At 43.5% G+C, this 14,053-nt stretch overlaps 1 protein-coding gene across 3 annotated transcripts in view; it reads left to right on the top strand.

Moving 5' to 3' along the window:
• Positions 1-13,517, top strand: part of eme1 (essential meiotic structure-specific endonuclease 1) — a 30,638-nt gene extending 17,121 nt beyond the window's left edge. For all 3 annotated transcript variants that reach the window (XM_075457795.1, XM_075457797.1, XM_075457796.1), the window contains one exon: positions 13,070-13,517. In XM_075457795.1, the coding sequence (XP_075313910.1) occupies positions 13,070-13,246 (177 nt within the window). In that variant the 3' untranslated portion in view covers positions 13,247-13,517. The remainder of the gene's footprint in view (positions 1-13,069) is intronic.
• Positions 13,518-14,053: the final 536 nt, after the last annotated feature.

Genomic DNA, 14,053 nt, shown 5'->3' on the forward strand with positions numbered 1-14,053 from the left:
TCATTATGGTTTCACACAACACAAGTGATCTGCGATTATGGGGTCACCAGCAACTTGAAAAATGGGACTTAACATCTTGTAGTGTGAACTTAAGTGTCCAGAGAGATACATTTCTCAGACTCATTTAAATGTTGCAAAGCCGATGGGATGGTACTGCACAGTTAAGCTGAACAGTAGCCTAACACAACTTTAAAGCACCTAAAAAGACTTTTGAAGGGAAAGAAGTGGAATATTCTGCTGATGCTGAGTCGGGCGACCTCTGGCCATTCAACTACATTTCACATTTCATTCAAGGCAGGTAGACCCACGGCTGAACCACAACCAAAGACATTTTCAGCAAAGCGTTGCAAAAACTTGCTTTTCTTTAAATTAATGATAAATGTCTCACCTCCACTCTTTCTTGCCTGATGTCTTCATTATGTGCTGCATATGTTGCTTATACTCTGAAATAAACCATCGTCACAGCTTATTTGTCAGTTCAGATTCTTCCTCTTATTGCAAATGAAAGTATCAGACTCAAGATGTCAGTTAACCGGTTTTATAAAGATTTCAATATCAAGGCAACACATCAGTTCTTTTCAAAGTCAAAAGTCAAAGTCAAATTTATTTGTACAGCACATTTCATGTACAAAACAATTTAAAGTGCTTTACATAAAATAAAAGCATTGCAGCGGGGAGTGTAAGAAGCATTAAAAATGCATAAAAGAAAATAAAGAGAAACAAATAAAATAATTAAAATGAATTAAAATAAGCAACAGTCAAGATAAATTAAAAGATATCATGCAGATTCATGCATAGACACATGAGAAAAGAAATGTTTTTAACCTGGATTTAAAAATGTCTACATTTGGTGAAAGTTTAATCTCCACTGGCAGTTTGTTCCATTTGTTTGCAGCATAACAGCCAAATGCTGCTTCTCCATGTTTAGTCTGGACTGGACTTCCTGACCTGAGTCCTTGGATCTAAGAGCTCTGCTAGGTTTATATTCTCTGAACATATCACAGATGTATTTTGGGCCGAAACCGTTCTGGGATTTGTAAACCATCAGCAGGCTTTTAAAATATATTTTGTGACTGACTGGAAGTCAATGTAAATATTTTAAAACTGGTGTGATGTGTTGAGATGTCTTAGTCCTGGTTAAAACTCTAGCAGAAGCATTCTGGATGAGCTGCATATGTTTAATGCTCTTTTTGGGAAGTCCAATTAAAAGAGCATTACAGTAATCGAGTCTACTGGAGATGAATGCATGGATGAGTTTCTCCTGGTCTTTTTGAGAGTTGAAACCTTTAATTCTGTTGATGTTTCTGAGATGGTAAAAAGCTGCCTTGGTGACAGCTTTGATATGGCTGCTGAAAGTCAGATCTGAGTCTATCAACACTCCAAGGTTACGAACTTGGTCAGTGATTGTAAGGGCCCGAGTCTCAAAATATTTACCATTGACCCTCTTCTCTTTTTGTCTTCATTTAATTGTAGAGAATTCTCTCTCATCCAGGTGTTTACTTCCTCCAGACACTGACACAGTACGTCTGCTGGGCTGCAGTCGTCATGTGACAGAGACGCATAAAGTTGTTTATCGTCTGCATAACTGTGATAATTGATGTTAAAGTTAGGGAGCATATACAAGTTAAACAGAAGAGGTCCAAGAATTGACCCCTGGGGGACTCCACAAGTCATGGCCACTCGCTCAGATTCATAGCTGCCAATTGTAACAAAATAACTCTGGCCTTTCTAAATAGGACCTGAACCAGTTAAGGACCGCTCCAGAAAGTCCAACCCAGTTTTCCAGCCTGTGCAACAGGATTCTGTGATCTACAGTATCAAACGCAGCGATGAGGTGCAACAGAACCAGGACTGAAACATTACCAGAATCAGGATTCAACCTGATGTCGTTTAATACTTTGACCAGAGCTGTTTCAGTGCTGTGATGACGTCGGAAGTCTGATTGAAAGTTATCAAGACTTCCACTTTCATTCAGAAAGTCGTTGAGCTGGTTAAATACAACTTTCTCAATGATCTTGGATATAAAAGAGAGGTTAGATACAGGTCTGTAGTTGTTCATCATGGCTTAATGGCAGCTGTCTTTAGTGACTTGGGAAAAATGCCTGATGCCAGTGAGCTGTTAACTATTTGTAGGAGATCACTTTTTACTGAGGTAAAAACAGTTTTAAAAAAATCAGATGGGATTATGTCCAGAGTGCAAGTTGTTGATTTCAGATGCCGAACTGTTTCCTCTAGGATTTTTAAATCAACAATATTAAATTGTGACATAACGAAAAAATAACGAAGTTATTTCTAGGTTTTAGACTAGTTTTAGATCAGTTTTCTTGTTTGTCTGTGTTGCGTGACTGTGTTGTCTAATGGTTTTGAGTTTTTTGGCTAAAAAAGTTGGCAAATTCGTTGCATTTCTCAGTGGAGAGGAGGTCTGGATTTGACTGTTTAGGAGGATTTGTGAGTTTTTCAACCATAGCAAACAGAGTTTGAGAATTGTTGACATTCTTATTAATCATTTCAGATAAATGCAGCTCTCTGGCCTTGCACAGCTCATTGTTATAACTACGCAGGCTTTGTTTGTACAACTCATAGTGAATCTGAAGCTTTGTTTTCCTCCACTTACGTTCAGCTTTCCTGCATTCTCTTTTCAGGTTTGTGACCGTAGTGGTGTTTCTCCATGGTGTTTTGTTTGCTCAAGGTGCTCTTGATTCTTATCAAGCAACAGCTTCCATTACATTCAAAATTTTCAAGTTGAAATGATCCAGCAGTCCTTCAACCGACTCTTGGCTCATTGTTGTTAACATAGCTATGGCCTCCCTAAACTGAGCACTTGTTTTCTCATTAATGTACCTCTTCTTAACTGAGAAGCTGGTTGTTTGAACATTCTGAGTGATCAATAAATCAAATAAACTACCAAAATGATCAGACAAGGCCAAATCAATAACAACAACAGTAGAAATATCAACAACTTTAGAAATGACCAGAGGTCCGTTTCACGTAGCAGGTTTAGTGAAAACTCTGAGTTGGTTAACCCTGAAATGAGGGAAACCCTGAGTTCTCCGTTTCACAAAGGGAGGTAACTCAACCCCGAGAAAGAGGGGTAACTCTAGCCTGTTTCACAAAGAGAGGTAACTTAACCTCTCGGTCAGTTACCGGAGTAACAGACTCTCTGAACCGAACCTGGTCGGGACCAGGTTTTATTCAAGAAACCTCGAGTTTCTTTCTGTCTCCGCCCTCTTTCAGCACACACGCCATTTGATTTCCTCATTCATTCAGTCAGCAGAGCGAGTTCTTCTACTTCTATAAGTCAATTAGGCACAGTAGGAGGCGACTTTTTTCACGAACATGGCATGTCCTTTTGACAACGATCCCGTGGATGAAGGTGCAGCATTATTGCGCAGAGAAATAAATATTCGTCGGAGATGGTTATCAGACCACGCATAGATTTTTGCATTTACAGACAATTATCTTTTTGAGCGGCACCATCAGAATATGTTGGGACAAAAGAAAAAAAGACATAAAAGACAAATAAATATTTGTATGAATAGGCTTAAAAAAGACATATATAGGCCTATCATATTTTATAAAGGCACTCGTGTCTTGGGGGTGGATTCCCTCAGCCACTGGCCTCCCGTTAGAGGTGGCGGTGCTGGGCACCACCCGTTTTACTGGCATCTGCCTTCTTTCTGTTGGCTCAATAGAAGTCTGTGTTAGTTTAAATAGGCTTAATTATTTAACAGAACATGATATAGATGACGACTCTAAATTGTCCTTCGGAGTGACTGTGAGTGTGTATGGTTGTTTGTCTCGTTTGTCTCTATGTGGCCCTGTGATGGACTGGCGACCTGTCCTGGGTGTACCCCGCCTCTTGCCCATTGACCGCTGGGATAGGCTCCAGCCCCCCCGCGACCCGACTGACGGATTCAGCGGTATAGATAATGGATGGATGGATAATATAGATGAGAAGACATAGTTTATGTGTGTGAAAACAACATTATGTTGGGAATAAAATAACTGCACAGTCAAATAGCCACTTAATATTTACATTACAGTGTAAAACATGATCAAAATGAGCCTCCATGCCGATGTCTCACCTGTTTGAACAATGTTTTTATATTTCATCTTAAACTGCCAAGTGCGCTTCTCCCCCGCGAGATTGCACCTAAATTAAATAAATGAATGGGCTACCATTCAAGCAGTTTCCCTGTAATATTATTGGGATTGCAAAGGACTACATTTAAACTTACACTTTTGCTGCTGCAACGGTGTTGCACTTATTTCTAAAAACGTATTGAAACTCGCCGTATGAGCGCATTAAGATTTCCAATTCGAGGTTGGTGAAAAACGTAGCCCCTCCTCTTCCCCGTTGCCAAGGTGACTCGTCGAATCGGGGCTCCATTGATGCTGGCTTTTTAAAGTTGTGGTGCACGCGCTAAACTCAAGGTGAACCTACTCAGAGTTGATTAACCTCACTCAAATCAGCGTTTCTGGAACCGAAAACTCAGAGTTTTCTATCTCAGAGTAGATCAACTCAGAGATCAGGAATAGACTCAGAGTTGGTTGAACCTGCTTTGTGAAACGGACCCCAGGTCCAGAATGTGACCTCGAAGGTGGGTAGGTTCTGTTACATGTTGCCACAAACCAAACATGTTCAGCACAGAAGAAAATAGTTTGGCATTTCCATCCGTCATATTATCTATGTGAATGTTAAAATCCCTGGTCAAGATAAAATGGTTAAACTAGTTGAAATAACAGACAATAATTCAGAAAATTCATCAATAAAACTTGCACAGTATCCTGGAGATCTGTAAATGATTAAGAACAGAATTTTAGGAAAACCCTTTAAAATAAAACTAAGATATTTAAAGGAAGTGAAATCACCAAATGAGATCTCTTTACACTGGAATGTATATTTAAATAAGGCAGCTTCCCCCTAGCCTGACTACGTCATACTCACGATTCTAGTCAGAATGTGAGTCTGATACCGCTCAATAGAGTTTTGAGTATTGGGATTGTTTCAACCGAACCAGGAGAAAAAATGCCTCTTCGCTCAATTGGATAGACCTACAACCAATCAGAGCAACGTAGTATGTGACGTAGATTAAGCAACACACACTTGTTGTAGGAAGGATGGCAAAAACATCTTTTCTATCGATAAAAGCCTTTATCGCATGTTCGTCTTTCAAAATGAATGGAATGTGGAGATCCTGTAGAACAGACTCGATGGCAGAATCTACACACCCTAGCTCTCCAGCGGCAGCCATGTTCAGCTCTTTAGTGACGTAGCCGATAATGTCCCTGTTGATCATCTGTCCATCATCGTATAAAGCCCGCCCTGGCAATCTGATTGGGTCGACCGATTCTTGGTCGGGCATAATGATTTCCCAACTGAGCAGAGCCAGACCGAACTTCCCGACCAAAACTTTTATGGGCGGGTCTAAGTTCGGCTGGCACCCAGGCTAGCTTCCCCCCCACCTTTCCTCCCATTTCGGCATTTATCCATAAAACAAAAATTTGGGGGTGCTGTTTCATTAAGAACAGTAGCACTTGTGCTCTCTGTTAACCATGTCTCTGTCAGAAAAAGAAAATCTAAATTGTGTGAAATTATGAAGTCATTAGCCCCTTTCACACTGAGACCCGCTACCTTAGCCAAATTGCCACTTCGTCCCGCGTCGAGCAATGTGAAAGCTTGGCGTATTAGGTGACCCGTGTCGCCTGAAGCCGAGTTCAGGGGGCGTTGCCTAGTGGCAGAGCGTCACACGAAACACATAAAATGCTGGGCGTGTACAATGACGTAGGCGCAAGCCATGCGTCGGAGGTAGGGTTAAATACACCTGTCTGCATCAAATTTTTCAAACCAACGATGGCGGGACACCTTGAGGACTTGTTTTTGCAATTGTATATGCAGTTCATGGAGATGTTATTTTACGGGGTGTGGATGGTCACAACGCGGGATGCCGCCGAAGAACATATGCGGAGAATACAAGAGCACTATAATGTCCAAGTTGAGGAAATTGCCCTCTGCCACTCCTGCTGTTGTGGTCATTAACCGCATGGAACTTTTTCCTCATGGCCTTTAGTTTGTTGGTCACCTGCGTCTTGCTGCGTGGGAAACCGCGCTCTCCCATCTTTCTCGCCAGCCCTTCCAGCAGAGGTCCATCTTTCACCGTCCCCGACATGTGGCGGTAAATAACGTCCTCTGCTCTGAGGCTGAGGAGCTCGCGGACCTCCTTGTCTCCCCAGTTGTTTGCCTCTCTGCTCTGTCCTTCACTCTAATTTGTACAGTCACGTTTGGGTTTGCCGTCCCAACAGCATGACGTAAGTGTGCACCAAGTAATCTGCATGCAGTTCGATTCGGATGCATGCCATCAGATCTGAAACACTCCTTACAGTTCCAAAAGATATTAAAGTTATCAATGAACCTAATCTCATGGGCGATGCATGCATTTGGCAACCATGTGTTTTAAGTTCAATTCCTTTACCCACAGTAGGAATGGGGCCTGAAATGGAGACACGGTGTGCTCCATAGTAACACAGTCTCTCCAACAGCAGAGAAAAGTCTTTCTTCAGGATCTGAGAGCCAGTCTTCCTTCTGAAAATATCAAAAGACCCCGTGTGGACAATGATCCTCATGCCATCTGGATGAGTAGACAGAATGGTCGGCAAGATATCTATCAATTCCCTGACTGATGTATCAGAAAAAGTTATATTTTCCGTCTTTGCCATTCTGACATGCTGTGTTATAGAGTCCCCAATTACAATGGTATCTATTCCATTTTGTGTGGAGTTGTCGATCGCTTCTGTAGTCCTCACCTTGGTTGTGGGATTTGGGCTTCTCCTGATAATCTGGTTAGCAATAGGCTGAGTTTTGGGGCCATTTCTCTTGTTTTCATTCATTTTTGCAGTACATTCATCATCACACATTCTATCTGGAATCAACGGATCATATCTATTATGGACTTCAGGTGGCGGAGTGAGTACTGGAGGTTTAGGTTTCGTGCTGGGTTTACCTCTGCGACGGACAACATGAGACCAGATCCTGGCTGGGGTTGATGACTTTGGTTTGGCACCAACACTGTTCCAGTAGGAGATGTCAGTCGGACTGTTCGGTTTGGGAGCTTCACCAGATATTCCAGTGTCATTTGGACACATCCAGGAAGTGTGTCAGCCAGGTCTGCAGTGTGAGATTCCACATCAGCTGTGATCCCGTGTAGAAAGATCTGAGTTAGTCCTTTGGCACATGAAGGCTCCACAGCCTGCACAGGAGCTATAATAGAGTCAATAAATTCCTTGTTCTTACGAATGTCTTGCACCGTTTCAATCCTCTTCTCGATCTGTGTTATCCTCACAGAGAGTCGCTCACACTCTGTGCAGCTCACTGGTACTGCAGGGTTAGGAGACACTGGGCCTCATGCAAGAACATTTTCATATTTTTACTCTAAATTTCTCTTACTTTTTTCTTACGAAGGTCTCGTATGAACAAGCCACGTCAGATTCAACAAACGCTCTTAACTGCGGAAAAGGTGTGTAAACGACCTGCGTAAATGATGAATGCCACCCGTGCATATTTAAGTGCAGGATAGTAGATTTGCATACTCCACGCCCAAAATTATACCATATAAGGCTGTGCTTCCTCTCTCCTATGGCATCAAGGCGCAAAAAGAACAACTTTAGGGGCTCTGAGATTGATGTTCTGTTTTCAGAGATCCAAAAAGGAAAATCTGTCATTTTAGCAGTGTCAGCAGTGGAATTACGGGACCTGCTAAAGCGAAGAAATGGGAAGCAATTACGAGTGCTGGTAATTCCGTGTCACCTGTAGTTCGTAATGTTACAGAAATAAAAATGAAATGGTTTGATTTGAAAACGGCTTAAAAAAAAAAAAAAACGTCTCGGTCTGGTCTGCCTGGGCTTCTCTGGGCTATAAAGCAGTTTTGCCCACCGCTGTATCGAGACATATCCACCTGGCCTTCAGCTCAGTGCGCTCCACAACGGCACGGGTGCTTTGATGCGTATATGTGTGCTGTCTATTGATCCGATTAAAAGTCCCTCTTAATTTGTACTTGTTGGACAGCAGTGTATGGGAATTTGATGTACCATGGGTGATAAACTGATGAGAGTTTTGATGACTAAGGGTAGCGCACGAGTCACAGAGGACTGGGACACACCTGATCTGTCACTGAAAGGTTCCAGTGGCCAAAAATCCAAGGGTGGTGAGGACCTGGACGTGTAATGGAATTGACTTTGATCGGCGTGTTTCTCTCTGGAGATGTGGCTCCAGGAAGCTGCATATTTGCAGCAGCACAGTCCTTGGCAATCTAAATCGCTTCCCATTGACCTTGTTATATACAGAGTCAAATTAACCTTCAATTAGTGCATAATTTAAGTCATACAGAATCATGTCAGCATCATTATAGAATAGAATAGAATAGAATAGAAAAATACTTTATTCATCCCCCAATGGGGGAAATTCAAATTAGTCAAGTAGCTCAAAAAATTATTAATATTTACAATGATTGTATATTAACAACAACAATAATACTAATTCTAAAAAAAAAATACTACTTCTAACTAATAATGAAAATAATAATAATAAATGACTAAATAAATAAAATCAATCAATCAATTTGAGAAGAACTGTCACGCATTCACTGTTAAAAAGCCTTATGGCTGTGGGAACAAAGGACCTTCTGAACCTCTCAGCCCTGCAGCACAGAGAGATGAGCCTCTCACTGCAGCTGCTCCTCTGTCCTGCGAGGATGATGTGGAGAGAATGTTTATTGTTCTCCAAAACAGAATACAATTTCCTCCTCATCCGTTGCTCCACTACAGCACTGAGAGGGTCCAGCCTTCTGCCTACAACAGAACCAGTCTTTTTCACCAGTTTGTCCAGGCACCTACAGTTTTTGTCTGTAGTGCAACTCCCCCAGCAAACAACAGCATAGAACAGTGCACTCAATGATAGTGTGATAAAACATGCACATCATACCACTGCAGACATTGAAGGACCTGAGCCGTCTCAGGAAGAAGAGACGGCTCTGGCCCCTCCCGTACACTGCTTCTATGTTGGCAGACCAATCCTGTTTATTATCCAGCACCACCCCCAGGTATTTTCAGGTCTGAACAGTCTCTATCTCCCCTCCATCAATGCAGACTGACTGGTATGGAGTTTTAGATCTCCTGAAGTCCACCACCAGCTCTTTGGTCTTGGTGGTGTTCAGGAGCAAACAGTTATTTTTGGTCCAGTTAGTAAAGGCCACCACAAGGTCCATGTACTCCTTCTCCTATCCACCATGCACACATGCTACAACAGCCGTATCATCAGAATACTTCTGCATGTGGCAGGACTCTTGAGTTTTACCTGAAGTCCGATGTGTACAGGGTGAAAAGAAAAGGAGCCAAAACAGTACCCTGCGGAACCCCAGTACTGCATTCCAGTGTTCCAGAAACCCATTTCCCCATCCTGACATACTGTGGTCTGGCAGACAAATAGTCTATAATCCATGATGTCAGGGAGGGGGCCACGCTCATACCTAGCAGCTTGTCTTTCAGTATGGGAGGCCGTATGGTGTTGAAGGCACTGGAGAAGTCAAAGAACATGATTCTCACATATGAACCAGGCACATCCAGATAAGCATATGCCCGATGCAACATGTACAGAATTGCGTCTTCCACTCCTATGTGTTTCTGGTAGGCAAACTGGAGGGGATCAAGAGCCTCGGCAACCTGCAATCTCATGCGACGAGTCTCTCCAAGGTCTTCATGGTATGAGATGTCAAAGCCACCGATCTGTAGTCATTCAACTCCACCGGCTGCCCTAATTTGGGCACTGGTATGAGACAAGAAGTTTTCCACAGCACCGGGACTTTTTCCATCTGAATGCTCATATTGAAGAGCTTCTGAAGAGGGACTGCTAGTTGACCAGCACAGTCCCTCAGAAGCCTTGAACAGACTCCATCTGGGCCTGCAGCCCTCCCTGATTTAAGTCTCCTGAGCTCAGCTCCAACCTCCTCTATAGTTAGACACAGAGGTTGTACCGGAGTGATCTTGCTATCAACCATAGAGATGGGGGTGGGGGTGCAGCTGGACAGAGGAGGCCAGGCGGTGGGAGCAGCCACAGATGTGGAGATGCAGCTGTGCTCAGGATGCCTGGAGGTAGAAGCTGCCGCAGAGGAGGATGTGCAGCTGGGCTTAGGGGGCCTGGTGGTGGAAGCTGCTGCAGAGGTGGAGGTGTGGCTGGGTTCAGAAGGCCTGGTGGTGGAAGCTGCCGCAGATGTGGATGTGCGGTTGGGTTCAGTAGGCCTGGTAGTGGAAGCTGCTGCAGAGGTGGAGGTGCAGCTGTGCTCAGGATGCCTGGTCGTGGAAGCTGCCGTACAGGTGGAGGTGTAGCTTGGCTTAGGAGATCTGGCGGTGGAAGCTGCTGTAGAGGTGGAGGTACAGCTGGACAGAAGAAGCCTGTTGGTGACAGTTGCTGCAGAGGTGGAGGTGCAGTCAGGCAGAGGAGGAGGCTTGGCAATGCTGGTTGCCGTTGAGGTGGAAGTACAGCAGGGCAGTGGAAGCAGTATAGAGGAAGCAGCTGTGGTGGTGGGGGTGGAGGGAGCAGCAGCAGCAGAGGTGGAAAAAGCCACACTGTCAAACCTGTTGTAATATTGGTTGAAAGTGTTGGCTCTGTCCACATCACCTTCCACAGATAGAGTTTTTCAGTCTGAATCCAGTGATGGTCCTCATGCCCCTCCACACCTCCTTGGTGTTATTGTTCTTCAGCTGTTTCTCTACCTTTTTCTTGTACTCCACCTTAGCTCGACGTAATGTCTTTTTAAGCTCCTGTTGTACACTCCTCCGCCTTTCTCCATCTCCATTCTGGAACGCCCTCTTTTTCTGGTTCAGGAGGTCTTTGATGTCACTGGTGATCCATGGTTTATTATTTGGATAGCACCTTACAGTCCTCACTGGAATCACAGTGTCCCTACAGAAGTTAATGTAGTCTGTGATGGTGCTGACCCTCCTGTCCATGTCAATAGCCGCTTTTGGACTGTAGGAACCTTTGGCAGTTCTAATAACCTTTTAATCCACAGGGCCGTTTTCTCCCGCATTTGGACATACAGGAACTCGGGGCCATCTCCCTTAGTTCTTAAAACCATTTCAGCTCCTTCTCCGAGGTCGGGTCTTTTCATGGTTCTAAAGAACGCATCTGACGGAGGTGTTTGGTGGTCGGTAACTACGCCCCATGTCATGCTGTCACAGCTGAAATGTTTACTCATAGGACACGGACACAACCGGCGCGTGTTTAATAAGTTAAACTTACACGTTGTCTCCTTTGTCTGCGGCGCTCTGCTCTCCTTTCTTCCTTCATGAAATGAAAAAGTATCGCCTGCGCTCAACCCTTCGTCTCCTGACTCTGTGAACTCTTCCAGCCTCGATATTAGACGCCTGATGTGATCGTCCATGATTAATATCACCATCATGCAGACCATGAACACGGTGGCCTCCCCGCTCTCCATATTAGCTTCTTTGTGGTGTTTTTTCTTCTCTCCTTACTTTTACCGGGTTTTGTTTTGTTTTGTTGTTGAATGTGGCGCTAAACGGCTAACGTAACACGTCACTGATGCAGACGGCTGCGCGCAGCGCATCAGTCCCAACCTGGTCCTGACTCATGTGCGAATGCAGATTGAAACAGTTCCGCTGGGGAAGGACAGTTATCAGAACGAAATTCGAGTAGGACAGTTCTGATAACTGCGTTCTTAGAACGGCTCTGTCCGAAAGCGGCTTATGTCCATTTCTTCTTCCTCCAGCAGTACAGCCCAGTCTGTGACATCAAAGCAGTCTCTCAATGCATCACTCGCCTCTGGTGACCACTTCCTGAAAGATCTGGTAGTAACAGGAAGTCTTTGTACACACGGTCTGTATGTGGGTTGTAGATAGACCATGCTGTGATCAGATCTGACCTGTAAGCCTCCTTCACGTTAGCATAGAACAGATCTAATGTCCTTTCTCCACGTGTTGGACAGTCCACATACTGTACAAAGCCAGTCAGGCAGTAGGATAGAGAGACGTGGTTGAAATCCCCTGTGATTGCAATGAATGCCTTAGGATGCTGGGTCTGTATCCTAGCAACGGTGTCATGGATGACATCACACGCCGTTGTAGGTGCCGCCCTCGGAGGAATGTAAACAACGATGACGACTGTGTATGGGAACTCTCTGGGCGCCTAGAACGCACGGAAACCAACTGACAGCAGTTCGATGTCTGGACAACAAACCCTCTCCTTAATGGTCACATTGCGGGGGTTTACCCATCTCTGATTAAAGAACAGTATAACACCTCCGCTTACCGCCGCTCGTACTCAAGTCACGACCTGCTCGTACGGCTGTGAAGCTGGGGATGTCCACACATGAGTCTGGTGTGTTGTCATTCAGCCAGGACTCAGACAGACAGATCAAACTGCTCTCCTTATACAGCCGTTGGTGCCGCACAAGCGCCTCTAGCTCATCACACTTGTTAGATAGTGAGATCGCGTTTCCCATAATCACCGAGGGCAGAAAAGGTTTGTACCTCCACCTCCTGTTGTGCCTCTTTGTCTTTAGTTTCGCTCCAGCTCTGCATGCACGGTACAGCTTTTTAAGCTCAGTCGGAATTGGATGTTTAATTCTGCGTCCAATCCTTGACAGTGCCAACAGTTCTTCTCTTGTGTACACTGTAAACTTGATTTGAACAGCTGACTATTTTATGAAACTCCTACGACAGGTCTGGATCACTCGTAAATTCTGTTCGTACCTGAAAGAAAAGGTAAAATACGAAAAGATTGGTGCACGACTTAAGAACAAATCTGTGCGTACGAACGGTTGTTGCATGAGGCCCATTGTTCTGTCCGATTCTCTTTGTAAACAGGAGGGCTAATACCGTTTACAAATATACAATTAAAAGAAAAAGAATAAAATTATATCCAAAACTTGTGGAAAGAAGTAGAATGATTTAAAAGCGAATAAAGCAGTAAGCAGCAGGAGGAAGCAAAGACACGTCTGCACTCTTCAGAAGCAGGAAGTAATGTCTTTTCTGAAAACTATTTCCTCTGTGTCCACAGGCTTATAGTCAGTGCAGGTCTGACGGCGCTAAAGTCTCTCTGCTGTCTGACCTTCTGATCCGCAGAGGAGAAGGTGTCACCTCAACAACTCGAAGGGTCGGTCCGGAATTTTCCAAACGCCTTCATCTCATGATGCACTCCTGTGATCCGGAGCTCACGCTGGATTCCAGCCTCTGAGTTTTGTTCCTTATTTTATTGCCCGCTGCTCGGATGTGTTAAAGTTAACAACTTTTCATTTTAGACCCTGATATTAGCTACGAGTTTATTCATTCTACTTTTTTTTTTCTTTTAATTTTATGCATTAAAGTTTGATGAATCTACCATTTTGGAGGACCACTCTTATCATATTTCTTTCTTGATGGAATGTTCTGCACTCAGAGATTTTCTCTAAGTGCTGCTCTTCACATTAACGGTCATTAAAGGGAAATTCTCCCACTTTTCAATCTGATTGTGTTCTCATGATTGCAAGTTTCCTTTTACCTGCTATAACAAACAATTTGCTTGATTTATTGGTGTGTAAAACAGGTTTGCATCACGGTTAACCAAACAAAAATGCCATTATATTTGGAGAAAAAAAGAAGCAAGATCCGTTCATTTAAAATTGCCAACTAAAATGAAAAGATATAATAGAATTAAAAAAAACATCTAATTATTATGTCATGTGACTGTTCTCTCTGTGCTTTTAAGAAAAATGTGGGAATGTAAACTGCAGCAATATACTTGACATTCCAATAGCATGTAATGAGATATCTAGCATTTACTGTCTGTCATTGACTGTGCTTGACACTATGCAGCACCAGTCAAAACACTTAATTTCAATTTACTTTATTTATATGGCATCAATTCACAACAAAAATAACCTTGTGGCACTTTAAAGAAATGGTTCAATTCGCTGTTATCCCATTCTATTCCATTTAAACCTAATTCTTTACAATCCAAATTAATTACTTCTTTATTGTGTTCATATAATGCCAATTCATAAAC

This window comes from Odontesthes bonariensis, chromosome 23 (assembly GCF_027942865.1).
Source record: "Odontesthes bonariensis isolate fOdoBon6 chromosome 23, fOdoBon6.hap1, whole genome shotgun sequence".
NCBI lineage: Eukaryota > Metazoa > Chordata > Actinopteri > Atheriniformes > Atherinopsidae > Odontesthes > Odontesthes bonariensis.